This window comes from Pavona decussata, unplaced genomic scaffold, assembly GCF_977016875.1.
Source record: "Pavona decussata unplaced genomic scaffold, jaPavDecu1.1 SCAFFOLD_188, whole genome shotgun sequence".
NCBI lineage: Eukaryota > Metazoa > Cnidaria > Anthozoa > Scleractinia > Agariciidae > Pavona > Pavona decussata.
Genome location: NW_028145597.1, coordinates 370,493 through 387,353, shown reverse-complemented (window position 1 = coordinate 387,353; position 16,861 = coordinate 370,493). Strand labels below are relative to the sequence as shown.

Sequence of the window (16,861 nt, the reverse complement as noted above, 5' to 3'; positions counted from 1 at the left end):
ATGACAATGGTTCACACGCAACCTCGTTCCCAGAGTCCTCTCTCGGGAACGAGGCTGGTTCACGCGCGCACACTCTTTCCCTATTGGAAAGTCTTGTGCTTGTACTCGAACTAGTATCTAAAGCCTTGAGGACACAAAACAACAGAAGTGAATAAATGAGATCATACAAATTCCTTTGTCTACGTCCTCTAAACCTCATCGTGAAGCTGAATATCAATATATCTAAACTGAGAAGACCACTGGGCTTCGGTTCATTATAACGGTTGAAAATTCTTTCTTGAGTCACCTTAAGCAGTGGGTCCGTGTGTTCTAACATCCACCCTACCACAGCATGCCCAGCCTCATGGATCGCTACTATTTTCCGTTCTTCAGGCGACATCGCGTGGGTTTTCTTCTCCATACCTGGTATGAACAAAGAGTAAAAGTTTCGCCATTAGTCCTGGTTAAATTTAAGAACTTTACAAAACTGCGGGAACGTAAGAAATTCGCCATTTCATGTCGAGTTTCCATGCCGCGCGAGACTGTCGCGCGCGCGTTTTCCGCTCTTGAGAGTGGTTGTTGTCTATACTGAAAAGGCCTATTTTTTCTACCCTTCGGTCTTGCGCATACACTTGTAATTTAAAACGTTGATGGAAAATGCTAATCACATTAATTCCAAGAACGCTCTCCAAACATAAAACGGTTTTGTAACTGGAATTACTCAATCAGTAACAAGGGTTATCTCAAAGTATCTCTCACGACGTCTTAACACTCTTGCTGAAACAACTTGGAGTCATGAAGTTATTTGAGGACTGCAGAAGACCTTTGAATTAATTTACATGTTTACACTTAAGGATTTCAACCACAGAACTGACAAAATGCAGAGTTAGGACCACATCACTTTAAAGAAGGTTTGGCTGTGCCTGTCAAATGTTAGGGTTGACCGCCCTTCAGCTCTGCGCAAGTCATTGTAGCATGTCAAAAGCACGTCCTAACAATCTTTGTTGATGCAGCAAAAACGATAGCTGGATAAACGCGGTTTGTCTTTGAGTATTTCGGCCTCAGAACTGACACAATCCAGAGCCTTAGCACCACGTTGCTTTAAAGGAGGTTTGGCTGTGGCAGTCAGCTCTGTGCAAGTCATTGTGGCACGTAAAAGGCACGTCCTAACAATCTTTATTGGTGTAGTAAAAAAGATAGCTGGACAAACGCGGTCTGCCTTTTTACTAAGTTAATGTATGAAGAATTTAAGTCGTTTTTTTTCCCGATATTCAAGCCTTGGATTAACCAAAAGTGGTTCTAACCTTTGAGATGGTCTGTGGATAAATCTACTCAGGGGTAACCAACGAGAACATTTCAGCAAAACACTTCAAATGTCTCCTGTGTTCAAAGGTCGTTTTGTGTGTGGTCATTTTTTAAAGGTATATTTATATAAGCTAATACGGATTGATCTGTTCGGATACTTTCGCGAACTTTTAAATTACAGAAAGTTTGAGGAAATGGAATTTTCTTTCCCTAATTTACCAGCAGTTGTAAGCTTTTCGAAAATGCTAGCTGACCTTATTTCGCATGCATTTTTAACAACATGAATTTGCCCATCCCCAACAAAAGGAATTAGTCTTGATATTTTGCCAAGGAAAACTTTAGATTTTCTTTAAAACTAAATCTGAATGATTTCTGAGGCGATTAAGGTTTTCCGAACAGATATCCAACGAAATGACCCGTTGTGTGCTTCTGAATATTAATGGTAAATTGCCGGGTGCGTGATGGCGGGCACTGTCATCTATTAAAGCTAAAATCATGGTTGTCGACAGCCAAACAGATTTGAAATTTTTGTTACAGTTATTATTAAATCCTAAAAAATAACCATCTGGCCTCAGTTGTTCAAAGAGTGGATAACTTTATCCACTGGATAAGTCGCTATTCAGCGGAGCAGATGTACTCCAACTAATGCTTTTGGCAAGTTTTCCACACAATCCCATACTTAAATTTGACATATGCTTCTACTCTATCCACAAATTATGGGCTGACTGTACGGGAAATCTTGCACTGACACATTTCATCTGCCGGATAGCGACCTATCCAGTGGATAACATTATCCACTCTTTGAACAACTGGGACCTGGAGTGGAATGTAAGGGTTATATCAAACATGAACAGAGACATCCCGTGACTGCCTTATTAAACAAGCAACTCGAGAATTGATTTCTAAACATCTAAGAAATGTTAACTGCCAATTCTTCTCAAACAATGGCGCGGTTATTTATAACGAAATAATTTACTCAAAAAAACCTCTGAGTTGTAGACATTGTTTTGACGTTGACTCAAACAATCTTGTCAAAAATAGGAGACGTGTCAAAGAGAACCACTGAAGTGCAAGCGTCCTTTCACAGCGCGCATGATAGCTCAAATCAAGACTGCTGACAGCCAATTAGATTCAAGGATTTTGTTTTAGTTGTGGTCATCGTTATAAAGAGTGTAAATAATCCGAGGAACTGCAAAGCAAGTCATTTATTTTTTTTAATTCCTGATACTCTATTCTACTTATTCCCTCGGTTTTCTCTCCGTCAATCTCTTCCGATTTTTTTTATTCGGAAACAAAGGAAATTCGAGACTTAACGAGAAGATGAGATAATCTGATTTAATACTTAGCTGCAATCCAGGACACTTCCTTAACCTCGCACAGGGAAATCGAGAAACCGAGACGCATTGAGCCAAATGGAGACTGCGAGATTCATGAAATCTGCCTTTAAATTTCGCGTTGTAGTTTTGTGTTTGAAAAAGCGTTCGCCATTCCTAATGATGTCACGTTCCAAAACATTGTCACGGCACTTTCGTCAATGTTTCCTTCCTCACAAACTGTTATTTCCTCATAAAATGAAAGCACTGGGTGTCCTTTTTAGAGTCACGAGCAAGTGATGCAAATGGGCGGTTCAGACGACTTTTGTTTTGGTCTGAGGTGCAAGTGTTAGTCAAGAACGGTGCCTCCAATAAAACACAAACTTTCCTTTGCCCAGTTTTTGACTAAACGGGAAAAACAGATCTTAGCAAGGGCTTTTTTCGAATATAATTAAGAAATAATAATTCTTAATAGCTTTAAATACATAAAAATTTGATGGCATTTTTCCAGATTGAAGCTTAATCTAACTCATTAATTTTAAGTCGTCCGAAAAACAGCAGAGAATGCAAAGAAAACAAAAGCTGTCACGCCATGTCACGCTCTCCTCAACCGCATGTATACAGGAATTTAACGCTGGTGATGATCACTTTGAAAATGCAATTAAATGAAATCAGTAGTGTACAAAAAAAGTCATTTTAGTAGGTTCTGCAGGTTCGGCACTTCCGCAGACTGGTGCCCATAATTAAATCCTGAAATTAATTAATCCTAAGACGTGACTGACTGAAGTGGAACGTACGTACCGACAAGAAGGATCTCTTCACCACATCATTCAAACAAACTCGTGATACAAACAAGCAACTCAAAACATCTGAAAAATGTTAATTCCCACTTGAATATTCATGAACAGTTGCGCTGTTATTTATAACCGGGCCAATTCGTCCGAGCAGATTTCTATCGAGCTTTCCGATAATGTTGGAGATGTCGGCGTTGACTCATAGAATAGCGACGGGCTTAACCGTGGCAAAAGTCGCAATTCTAGTGATTGTGTTACGAATCGCTTCGTACATTCCTTTCCTCAAAGAACGACTAAAAAGACGCGAAGAACGCTACTTCAAGGTCCCTTATGAAGACTTCTGGGATGACTATGGGACTACTAAGATGTTTTCAGCCGTTTTAAAGTCATTTAAATGCGATCTGAACAAGACGGTCCAACTCGGCTCTCGTGCACCGAACTGCAAGCTGGTCACCACTGAGGGCAAAGAGTGCACATTGCTGGATTTCGTGAACGGCAACCGGCCTCTGGTGCTTAACTTCGGCAGCAGCACCTGAACTGCATTTTCAGTTCCCTTCATGAATGATTTTCCAAAAATCGTTCAGGATTTTAAACATGTGGCAGATTTTGTTGTTGTTTACGTTTGCGAAGCTCATCCAACCGACGAATGGGGCTGGCACGTAAGTTTCTTTTTTCTGTTAAAAACTTGTTTATGCACTTGCGAACACAACCAATGTCGACTTACTCGAAAGGAAACAAAATTCGAGTTTCCAACGGGGGCAACCTCAGTAGGAACGCTCTACCCACTGAGGTATTGAAGACCCATTTGGTGGGCTAAGCTAGGCTAAGTAGCCTGTTCTTGGCACATAAATGGGAGCGGCACGAAGAAACCGCTATGGGAGCGAATGATAATTATGTGGAGAGACTTGGGAGAGAAGCCGAGTTCTATCTGAAAGCCTGCAACTGGCTATAAGCTACAGTAGGTCACCTTACTGGGTTTTGTTGAATCAGTTTGTTAATTACCCTGTATGTTTTCACGCTGTTACAACCTATTCAACCAATTCTTGTTAACTAAGATAGATTCTGCACATTTTTCCCAGGACCATCTACTGCAGACTTTAGGCAAAATTTATTTAAAAAAAAAACAAAACAAACAAACAAAAAAAAAAACAAACAAAAAACCTAAAACAAACAACTTTTGTTCCTTCGGTGGTATGTTCGGTCATCGAAGTCGCTTGAGGGCGTTCAGCGTTTTGGCATCAGTAATCAGTGAATGATCTCAGATCAAAGTACGGACTTGAGAAAGTGTCGGTTATCAAGCGCACCTCCTTTCTCCGGTTAGTGCAGTTCGAGCCTGCTTGCCGGTCACTTTGACCATTCGAATGGATACTGTTGGCAAGTCATTTCGCATGGCGCTGTTTTGCTCTTTTCCCAAAATGAATTCTTATCAGATAAAGGCCCAGTTTACTTTACGTCGGATTTCAGCCGTGTCGAATGAAGTTCAAGCCGCACAAAAACTGGTTACGATCATCATAAGTCAGTCCAAAAATCACGGAAAACAACAATTGGCAGACTTTACTTAAGCGAACAGGATAATCGTGGGAAACAGTGCAGATTCGATCGATATCTCTAACTTGAATTGTACTGACGCGCGACGAAATGGGGCGTATAAATTAACTCAAAGAATAGCGTGTTTAAAGTTCTCAGATTTATTGTGTAGGAAGGGAAATTTGGCACGCACGAAAAAAAAAAAGAAAAAAAAGAGAATCAAATCAGATCAATACTGTGAGGAGTGACAAGAAAAGATACTAGGAAAACGGGGCGGAGAAAATATTTCGCGACACTTCCTATAAGCTTTAAGCAGCCCCTCCCTCCCCTCCCTTAGGGATAGTTGTGCGTGCGAGCGTATGTGAAGGTTGAGTGCCGCCTGAATATACACTCGCATGAATAAATTCCTACAGTGCAGTGAATAAATCGCTATCTGGCGGCAAAAAATGTACTCCAACCAAACATTTTATCCGCTGGATTAAGTTATCCGTTCTTCGAAGAACTGGGGCCTGATATTTTTTCTTCGCGCCTCGCATTTCTTTCGCTTTCCACAATTGACAGTTTGAAAGTTAACAACGGAGTTTTGTTGCCTGGTACGTTTGATTATCAAGACTCGAAAAGAATTCACAGCAAGTTGCTTCTTGACTCTTTCACAGAACACCGTTAAAATTGCACAGCATAGGAGTTTGAAGGAACGCTGCGAGGCTGCAGAAAACTTGAAAAATTCCAGCCGATGTACTGTCCCAGTGCTGGTTGATACAATGGAGGACAAAGCCACCAAAGCTTATGGAGGGTTCCCTGAGAGACTTGTCGTAATACAACATGGACGAATAGTTTATTTGGGTGGTAATGGTCCGTACGAATACAACTTTACGGAGTTGCAGAGCTGGCTCGATGACTACAAAGCCGAGAAGTTGAAAGACTGTTGCACAACTTAGCGGTGATTCAATGTTTATTTCTTAAAACTGATATTCTGGTAAACAATCCTGGTTGAACAAATTTTGAGGATTACAGAGACTTTAGAAACCACTTAAACAGCTTTCAATCAACTCCTAAACACATTCACCTTTAACATTTTACTACCGGACATTTGGAGTGTTTTGTATACAATGTAGAGAAAACGCAACCGTGATCAAGGTAACAAATTGTAAAAAATTCGCGTTAATTTTCGTGAGCGTTGATTTCCGCGCTGTTAATTAAGTGTATAGCCTTCATTTCCGCTACCTTAATTTCCATCATTTTCATCCCAAATTCTGGATCCAGTCTAGACAGTTCTTGACACCTAGAAAACATTTCCGCGTACTGTATTTGAATCTCTCACAAATTAATCTAGGTAGCTCGTTTACAATATTCATTGGTCGCTCTAACAGGAGGAAATCTCAACATCTACCCCTAGGATTTCGACCAAGATAGATTTTGAGTCATCAACAAAATCTTTCTCCACAGAAAACGAACCCTTCTCTGTTTTCCCTATTAAATTTCCCACACTTCTTGAATTGCTCTACTCGAAAACAATGGTTATTAATACTTATGGGTATTTAAAGCCTTAATGGGAGTCTTTCGGCTTACTGAAATAACTTCTCCGGTAAATTTGGCACCTTGTGTTAATTGCTTTAATCTCCCTCAATTTAAAATTTTACACACTCTCTGGCGTTAACTTCCTCTATTGAGAACTAATTTTTCTTATAATACCTTACTCAACACAAACTTTGATTTCCTATAATACGGTATTCAGTGCACCATGACCATATTTGGGTAGTGTTATGACCAATGACTGATGACTGATATCCCTAGGAATTATCCTTAACTCGAAAACTAATTTTTCGAAAGTGACGTGGTCTAACGCAGGGTATTCTCTTTTAATGTCCTATATCTATAAAGTTGACATGTCCATTATGACAGATAGAGAAGTAAAGCTCGCGCAAAAGGCGATCCTCTCTAGCTCGAGGATTGATATGTTGACTTAAGGATTAGGAACAGAAGGAAAAATATCAGGTTAACGGCCCGCTGTTGTAATATATTATCTGAGTCTTGAATCAATGTTGATGTGTTACACAAGCAGGCAAATATCAAGTATAATAAATAGTTCAGTATGAAAATCGAGTGTGAAAGGAATTTAGTTTTGCGCTTTTTAACTCGTGAATGCGCGCATGCGCAATAAACGAGTTATAGCGATGGTGGCGTTTTCACTTGGTTGCTTGATTGGTTCTGTTGTTAACTTTCAGGCATGCGCAGTGAATGAGTGATCGTAATGTAGCGGAATTTCACTCTGGCGCTGGTTGAAATTCGTTTTCGGAAGGGAAACACACCTCTCGGAAACGGTGAATCGAAACAGGAAACTTCTAAGGGATGCTCGACAGTTTCAACAGCGGAAATCAAGCATTAACGGCGAAGAAATTTTTGTTCGCGTTGTGGTTTTATTAGCCTGATGAGCGGGCGGATCTCAAATTAACTTTTAATCCGCAGAGTTCCTTGGTAATGTTCCAGTGTTTCTCGGAATACAACACAGAAAAAATTACAGGTTTGATTGTGAATTTGTACTAAAATACTATTTTAATAGACCGATTTTTCGTATTCCAAACAGTTTTTGCAAAATGTTTGAAAAACGTGCTTGGATAAGTTCGCTTCAAAATTGACTTCAAATCGCTTGCAAGTCGCCTCGTGGCGAAAATTATATGCTTGTGCTTCTTAGGCCTATAAAAAGACCTATCTGTATAATTTTTTTTAATTAGGAAAGGTTCTTAGTTTTGTCTGTTTTTCTATTTTTATTGATGAACGTGACAACTGGGCGTAATGTAAACAAACACATGTCGTCGCAACTAGCGGATGAAATTCGCCCAGACAGAAGCCGCGATAAATTTCATTCGGGGTCCAGTGTAAGAGATAAGATCGATTCAAGAGAACAAATGTTAACACTGAAAATTTCCTAATGCACAGCGACAATATAAAGCCAAAATAGCAACTTTAGCAAGATTGAAAGCTTCTGATATAAAACGTGACAGAAGCCGTCGTTTGAACGTAGAAAGGAATATTACTATGCTGAAAACAGGAAGATTTAGGTCATGTGCTAGGCAACCAAAGTCGTTCAAATGTGTCAAGTTTCATTCGCCAACAACACGACACGAGGAAAAAAATATTACGGAGGTTCTTGGAAGAAAAACTGGACGCTTTTTTGTCGATTGGCAACCACGCAAAACCACCAAAAGAAACGCACACGTCCACCCTTGCATTGCTTCACGTATGCATGGGAAGGAATCAGAGTGCGCGTGTAATTTAATCGTCCACGAATCCTTTACGGTTACCACTACATGTATTCAATTCTGCATTCACGAGTTGGCTCACAGGAGGCTTTGATTATGATATTGAGGAAGCGCGGTGCTCTACGTCTTCTGATTTGAAAAAAAAAAAAAACCAAAACAAAAAAAAAATAATAATAAAATTTGAAAGATTGAGCCCTAGTCTTCACATTCGCGTTATGTCCTTAACCAAGGCAGTTTGCTTCGGGATGCATCTCTCGACTCAGGCGTATAGACACAAGCACAATTAAACAGAGTACCCCAAAAAAATATCCTAATAAAGTGAATGACGACACACGTTGCCTGCAAAACGCTCCTGCTGAACGCCCCTAGCATTGGGCAGCCGGGATACACTTAGCCCTGATATTGCAAATCAGAAAAGAGTGTCTAATAGCTTCAGCAAGAACTCCGTTATCTGTGATATCGAATCATTTCACACTACCAAAATTTCTACCATCGATAGGTTACCATATTTTCTTACCCATGGCGTTCCGCGCGCGCAGAGCCCCGCTATAATTTGCATCGTTAGTTCAGGCACGTGGTGTGTTTACTATTTGCAAGTAAAAACGGTTAGGATTACCGTTGGCGCTTGCCATTTGCAATGCCGAGCGACTTTCATTGATAGGAGACTGGAAACGAGAGAAATGTCAACCCGAAGTTCCGTTCCAGCCCGAAAATTCCCGATGAAATTTCCAGGAAGTTTGTTATCCATTTGATTTTTGACCGAAATTTCCAGATTTTTCCTACCTCTGCCTCTCATACTAAGACTTGGAGTCAACCCTTTCCCAAATAGATAGCGTCTTGTTATATACGAATTTAAACGCTGGTGTTGATCACATTGAAATGCTAGTGTAAAAATATTATAAAGTCATTTTAGTAGGTTCTGCACGTTCAGCAGTTTCGCAGATTGGTGCCCATAAATTAAATCCTAAAATTAATTAATCCTAAGACGTGACCGTGTGAAGTGGAACGTACGTACCGGTAAGTGGCGAAAAGAAGGATCTCTTCACCACATCATTCAAACAAACTCGTGATACAAACAAGCAACTCAAAACATCTGAAAAATGTTAATTCCCACTTGAAAGTTCATGAACAGTTGCGCTGTTATTTATAACCGGGTCAATATTCGTCCAAGCAGATTATTTCGATCGACCTTTCTGATAACGTTGGAGATGTCGGCGTTGACTCATAGAATCGCGACGGGCTTAACCGTCGTAAAAGTCGCAATTCTGGTGATTGTGTTACGAATCGCTTCGTACATTCCTTTCCTCAAAGAACGACTAAAAAGACGCGAAGAACGTTACCTTAAGATCCCTTATCAAGACTTTTGGGATGACTATGGGACTACTAAGATGTTTTCAGCCGTTTTAAAATTATTTATATGCGATCTGAACAAGACGGTCCAACTCGGCTCTCGTGCACCAAACTGCAAGCTGGTCACCACTGAAGGCAAAGAGTGCACATTGCTGGATTTCGTGAACGGAAACCGGCCTCTGGTGCTTAACTTCGGCAGCAGCACCTGAACTGCATTTTCAGTTCCCTTGGTGAATGATTTTCCAAAAATCGTTCGGGATTTTAAACACATAGCAGATTTTGTTGTTGTTTACGTTTGCGAAGCTCATCCAACCGACGAATGGGGCTGGCACGTAAGTTTCTTTTTTCTGTTAAAGAACTGTTTATGCACTTGCGAACACAACCAATGTCGACTTACTCGAAAGGAAACAAAATTCGAGTTCCCAACGGGGACAACCTCAGTATGAACGCTCTACCTACTGAGGTATCGAAGACTCATCTGGTAGGCTAAGCTAGGCTAAGTAGCCTGTTCTTGGCACATAAATGGGAGCGGCACAAAGTAACCGCTATGGGAGCGAATGATAATTATGCGGAGAGACTTGGAAGAGAAGCCGAGTTCTATCTGAACGCCTGCAACTGGCTATAAGCTAGGTCAACTTACTGAGTTTTGTTGAATCAGTTTGTTAATTACCCTGTATGTTTTCACGCTGTTACAACCAATTCAACCAATTCTTGTTAACTAAGATAGATTCTGCACATTTTTCCTAGCACCGTCTACCGCGGATTTTAGGCAAAATTTATTTAAAAAACAAACAAAAAAAACTTTTGTTCCTCCGGATGTTTGTTCGGTCATCGAAGTCGCTTGAGGGCATTCAGCTTTTTGGCATCAGTAATAAGTGAATGATCTCAGATCAAAGCACGAACTTGAGAAAGTGTCGGACATCAAGCTCAACTCCTTTCTCCGGCTACTACAACCGTTCGAGCCTGCGCGCCGATCACCATAACCATTCGAATGAATACTGTCAGCAAGTCATTTAGCATGGCGCTGTTTTGCTCTTTTCCCGAAATAGATTCTTATCAGATAAAGGCCTAATTTATTTTACGTCAGATTTCAGCCGTGTCGAATGAAGTTCAAGTCGCAGAAAAACTGGTCACGATCATCATAAATCAGTCCAAAAATCACGGAAAATAACAATTGGCAGACTTTACTTAAGCGAATAGGATAATCCTGGAAAACAGTCCAAATTCGATCGATATCTCTAACTTGAATTGTACTGACTAGACGAAATAGGGCGTATAAATTAACTCAAAGAATAGCGTGTTCAAACACTCAGATTTATTGTGTAGTGAGGGAAATTTGGCACGCATGAAAAAAAGAATTAAATCAGATCAATACTGTGAGGAGTGAGAAGGAAAGACACTAGGAAAACGGGGCGGAGAAAATATTTCGCGACACTTGCGACAAGCTATAAGCAGCCCTTCCCTCCCCTCCCTTAGGGATAGTTGTGCGTGCGGGCGTATGAAAGGTTGATTGCCGCCTGAATATACACTCGCATGAATAAATTCCTACAGTGCAGTGAATAAATCGCTATCTGGCGGCAAAAAATGTACTCCAACCATAAGAACTGGGGCCTGTAAATTTTTTCTTCACGCCTCGCATTTCTTTCGCTTTCCAAAATTGACAGTTTGAAAGTTAACCACGGAGTTCTTTACATGGTACGTTTGATTATCAAGACTCAGAAAGAATTCACAGCAAGTTGCTTCTTGCCTCTTTCACAGAACACCGTTAAAATCGCACAGCATAGGAGTTTGAAGGAACGCTGCGAGGCTGCAGAAAACTTGAAAAATTCCAGCCGATGTACTGTCCCAGTGCTGGTTGATACAATGGAGGACGAAGCCACCAAAGCTTACGGAGGGTTCCCTGAGAGACTTGTCGTAATACAACATGGACGAATAGTTTATTTGGGTGGTAATGGCCCGTACGAATACAACTTTACGGAGTTGCAGAGCTGGCTCGATGACTACAAAGCCGAGTAGTTGAAAGACTGTTGCACAACTTAGCAGTGATTCAATGTTTATTTCTTAAAACTGATATTCTGGGGCCAGTTGTTCAAAGGCTGGATAACTTTATCCTATGGATTAGTCACTATCCGACAGTTCCAATCTGTGCGAAGACTTCAGTATTTCCTCTTGTACAAGCGAATATGCACAATCTAACCACAGTTAAGTCTGAGAGTGTAAGAAAACCTTGGACAGCGTTTAACGTGAAGTTTATTTTAGACCCTGAATAGGACTGAATAGTGCCTTATCCAGTGGATAATGTTACCCGGCCTTTGAACAACTGGGGCCTGGTAAACAATTCTGGTTGAACAAATTTTGAGGACTACAGAGACTTTAGATACCACTTAATCGGCTTTCAATCAACTGTTAAACACTTTCACCTTTAAATTTACTAGCGGACATTTGGAGTGTTTTGTATACAATGTTAAGTTAAAACGCAACTATGATCTTAAACAAGGTATGCAAACGGAGTGAAAGAGGCAATAGAAGAAAATGACACAGTTGCTTCGTTAGTAGGGGGTTAGTTTCTAAAGGTCTCAAGAAACTGTGGTACTGCGTCGGTGGTGGAGTGGAAACGAAGCACAACGGAAGACAGTTCGTCCAGACGGCTAATGCGTCTTGTGCCCGTCTTTATACTTGCGTTGCGTAACCAGACGAACAACAAATGCTTGGCAAAGTTCGTCCAGTAGGGTAATGCGTCCTCTAGTGTGAGAACGGCTGTTTTAAGAGACAGCTGACGGGATATCTTTTGATGGATGCTTATGGATGAGTTCCAAAAGTTTAATACTTTCATATGGCGATAGAACCCATTTAGACTTTATTTAAAATTTTCTCGACTTTGTATTTTTAGGATTGTATTTTAAACCTAAGTTCATTTTAAGGCGCTAATGGGCTATACAAATTGTTATTATTATCATTATTATTATTATTATTATTATTATTATTATTATTATTATTATCTTTCTCCCCGACATACGAAATTACGTATATCGCGGGATATCTGTTTACTACGGACGACGAATACCCCGGCTATTATAGGAAAACGACGTGAATTTTAAAAATTCGCGTTAATTTTCGAGAGCGTTCATTTCTGCGCTGTTAATTAAGTGTATAGCCTTCATTTCCGCTACCTTAATTTCCATCATTTTCATCCCAAATTCTGGATTCAGTCAAGACAGTTCTTGACACCTAGAAAACATTTCCGCGTACTGTATTTGAATCTCTCACAAATTAATCTAGGTAGCTCGTTTACAATATTCATTGGTCGCTCTCACAGGAGGAAATTTCAACATCTGCCTCTAGGATTTCGGTCAAGATAGATTTTGAGTCATCAACAAAATCTTTCTCCACAGAAAAGGAACCCTTCTCTGTTTTCCCTATTAAATTTCCCACATTTCTTGAATTGCTCTACTCGAAAACAATGGTTATTAATACTTATGGGTATTTGAAAGCCTTAATGGGAGTCTTTCAGCTTACTGAAATAACTTCTCCGGTAAATTTGGCACCTTGTGTTAATTGCGTTAATCTCCCTCAATTTGAAATTTAACACTTTCTGGCGTTAACTTCCTCCATCGAGAACTGATTTTTCTTATAATACCTTAATCAACACAAAGGTTGATTTCTTATAATATGGTATTTAGTGCACCATGACCATATTTGGGTAGTGTTATGACCAATGACTGATGACTGATTTTTCGCAAGTGACGAGGTCTAACGCAGGGTATTCTCTTCCATTGTCCTATATCTATAAAGTTGACATGTCCAGTATGACAGATAGAGAAGTAAAGCTCGCTCAAAAGGCGATCCTCTCTAGCTCGAGGATTAATATGTCGACTTAAGGATTAGGAACAGAAGGAAAAATATCAGGCCAACGACCCGCTGTTGACATATATTATCTGAGTCTTGTATTAATGTTAAGCAGGCAAATATTAAGTTTAATAAATAGTTCAGTGTATAAGTCGAGTTTTTGGCGCTTTTTATGATACCGAGGAAGCGCGATCTCTACGCCTTGTGATTTGAAAAACAAAAACAAAAATCCCCCGGAAAATTCGAAAGATTGAGCCCTAGTCTTCACATTCGCGTTATGTCCTTAACCAAGGCAGTTTGCTTCGGGATGCATCTCTCGACTCAGGTGTATGGACACAAGCACACTTTTACAGAGTACCTAAAGAAAATATTATCCGAATAAAATGAATAACGACACACGTTGCCTGAAAAACGTTTCTGCTGAACGCCCCTAGCATTGAGTGGCCGGGAGATACTCAGCCCTGATATCGCAAATCAGAAAAGAGTGTCTAAAAGCTTTAGCAACAACTCCGTTATCTGTGATATCGAATCACTTCACACTACCAAAATTTCTTGTATCGATAGGTTGCCATATTTTCTTACCCATGGCGTTCCGCGCGCGCGGAGCCCAACTATAGTGTTTACTATTTGCAAGAAAAAACGGTTGGGATTACCATCGGCGCTTGCAATTTACAATCCCGAGCGACTTTTATTAATAGGAGACTGGAAACGAGAGAAATGACAACCCAACGTTCCGTTTCACCCCGAAAATTCCGGATGAGATTTCCGGGAATTTTGTGATTCATTTGATTTCCGGATTTTTCCTGCCTCTGCCTCTCATACTAAGCCTTGGAGTCAACCCTTTCTCAAATAGACATCATCATCAACATCATCATCATCATCATCATCATCATTATTCAATAATCCTTACCAGCTATGACTCTCTCCACAGCATACTCGAAGTTTTTCTGGTCCACACTTTTCTTATTCAAGCGGGCCGCGTGCAGCGCTGCTTCGTTACAAATATTGGCAATGTCGGCACCTTGAAATAAAGAGAAATATATAGTTGCACATTAACAGCACACAGTTAAAACGTACAAGTCATCACATCTGGCCACTCACAATAAAAGCAACAAACTCGAATCAAGAAAGCATGCAGGGAGCATGACGCAGGGATGGCGCAGTGGTGAGAGCACTCGCCTTACACCAGTGTATGCCGTGGGTTGAGTTTGTTGCTGGTTCTCGTCCTTTTTCCGAGAGGGTTTTCTCCGGGTTCTCCGGAATTTCCCTCTGCTCAAAGCCAAACATTTCTAAATTCCAATTCGATCCAGAGAATGTCCCCAATTAGTGCTCTACGCTAAATAGAGTGACTATTAACTAAAGTGGTTTATACATTTACCGGTATTTTATATTTTTATGCAAGTGACACCAAGTCTGCGAAAACGCGGACAAAACGTTCATTGTGATTTAACCCTTGAGGCCCAGTGATCAACATCAAATTTTTCCTTGTAATATCAATACTCGTTCAACCCCTGAGGTCATGAGAATTTAGGATACGATCACCCAAGGTGAATTTTCTTGATATATTAATAACTTCTCCTCAGTGCTTTTATAAGGAAATGTATGGGGACAAGATAGGAGAATTTGCTCTTTGTTATTAGGGGCTATCAGTAGGGATCCTGTGCAGAGTTTCGCAATCTCTTGTGGGATGCCATCTTTCCCTGGTGCCTTTCCAGAAGAAAGGCAATTGAAAGCCTTCTTCAACTCGCCGATAGTTGGTTCTACGTTGAGCTCTTGAATTCAAAGACATCTGTAAACGCGACCTGAAATCCATGAACATCAATACCAACTCTTGGGAAACTCTTGCCAAAGACAGATCAGCCTGGAGGGGAGCGGTGAAAGATGGCCTTGATACTTTTGAGGAAACACTCACATCCAACACAGAAGAGAAGAGAAGGAGAAGAAAGAAGAAACAGCAAGAGGAGCATAAAGACTCTACCTTCATCTGCCTCACCTGTGGAAAGGACTGTCATTCAAGAATTGGCCTTTCCAGCCACAGAAGAATATGCTTCCGGCGCGCAATTCCATAGTTTGACAAGACCGATGGATACCAATGATTTGGGGCTAAAGGGTTAATTAAACAGACGAAGAGCAAGAAAAGAAAGATGCGAGCACAGACCCAGCGCTCACAACGTCAGCATAAGATCGAAGGAAAAAAAAACTGAGTGAGAATCTTCAAAAAGGTAACAACAGCCTCGGTGAAGAAAATTCTGCTCCCTTCAATTCCTGCTACTTAAGCCTTACCACTTGGGCTTACTTACTCAGAGCCCCAGTCGAACAGAACTGCGTGAATTAACAAAAAATTCTACAATCTTGTCCAGTTGGCTGCCGGAAAACAATAGACCCTTCTCCAAAATGGCGGCAACAGATTTGAATGAGTTGAAATTGAACGGAATGAAAAACTGATACCCGCTCTGGAAAGAGCACCTTTACTTTGGTAACCTTGCAAAGTTTCAGCATATTAGGTGTTATATCAGCTTAGGAAATGTAAGATGAAATTTGACAAATTTACAGACGTTTGTACGACTGGGGGTATACGTCATACCCCCAGTCATACAAACGTCTGTAAATTTTTCATTTTTCAACTTACATTTTCTCAACTAATATTACACCTGATATGTTGAAACTTTGCAGGGTTACTAAAGTAAAAGTGCTCTTTCTAGTGCTGGTATACGTTTTTAATTTTAACTTATTTGAATTTTTGGCCGCCATTTTGGAGAAGGGCCTATTGTAGCAATCACAAAACAACAACAACTAGAACCATCCAACTGGACAAACAACAACAACAACAACAACAACAACAACAACAACAAATGACACTTCTAAGGAGATCATACCGCTATTTCCAGGAGTGAGCTCCGCCAATCGTTTAGAGTACTTTTCGACGGGCATCTTGAGAGTAAGCTTCTTCAAGTGAACTTCAAAAATTGCCCGCCGCTCTATCAGAGTGGGAAGGTCAATCGTGATATGCCGATCAAATCTTCCTGGTCTCAACAGAGCCTACAAAGGACAAAAAAAGTTTAGTGCAGCTTGCTGTTGAGTAGACTTCAGCCATTCCCGAGCAGGTCATTTACGATTCTTCAGTAAACTCAACATTCGTTGTAGTGTTTTCCAGACAAAATGTCTTTGGACAATCAAATATTTTTCCTTGATAGAAATACAAGATCTCTAGACTCGCGTTGATTTCCTTCGTTTGGAAATTTTACCTCTATTTTGGTATCCAATTCTTTTTTCATAAACTAAGCCCTAATCGCACTTGCGGACAATAATTGATTTGAAAGAAATGTGATAACATCTTTTAAGCCTGGTGAATAAATGACAAGACATTTTTTTTGTCAGTGACACAGGCATACTCGGAAAAAAGAAATCCGAGTGCTCCTATCAGGAGTCAAACCTATGACCTTTCGATTACTAGTTCGGATGCTCTACCACTGAGCTACAGGAGACT

General features: G+C 40.4%; 1 protein-coding gene and 2 pseudogenes across 3 annotated transcripts in view; 2 read left to right on the top strand and 1 right to left on the bottom strand.

The window, feature by feature from the left end:
• LOC146462429 (mitochondrial inner membrane m-AAA protease component paraplegin-like) overlaps nucleotides 1-16,861 on the bottom strand; it is a 32,078-nt gene that overhangs the window by 4,603 nt on the left and 10,614 nt on the right. The window contains exons 13-15 of the mRNA XM_085085661.1: nucleotides 16,251-16,413; nucleotides 14,285-14,395; nucleotides 287-402 (exon numbers count right to left, since the gene is read on the bottom strand). Coding sequence (XP_084941787.1) covers nucleotides 287-402; nucleotides 14,285-14,395; nucleotides 16,251-16,413 — 390 coding nt within the window. The remainder of the gene's footprint in view (nucleotides 1-286; nucleotides 403-14,284; nucleotides 14,396-16,250; nucleotides 16,414-16,861) is intronic.
• Nucleotides 3,407-7,019, top strand: LOC146462431 (type I iodothyronine deiodinase-like; annotated as a pseudogene). The gene is made up of 2 exons (XR_014857140.1): nucleotides 3,407-4,050; nucleotides 5,575-7,019. The product of XR_014857140.1 is annotated as a type I iodothyronine deiodinase-like (transcript).
• On the top strand, nucleotides 9,161-11,605 carry LOC146462430 (type I iodothyronine deiodinase-like; annotated as a pseudogene). The gene is made up of 2 exons (XR_014857139.1): nucleotides 9,161-9,860; nucleotides 11,287-11,605. The product of XR_014857139.1 is annotated as a type I iodothyronine deiodinase-like (transcript).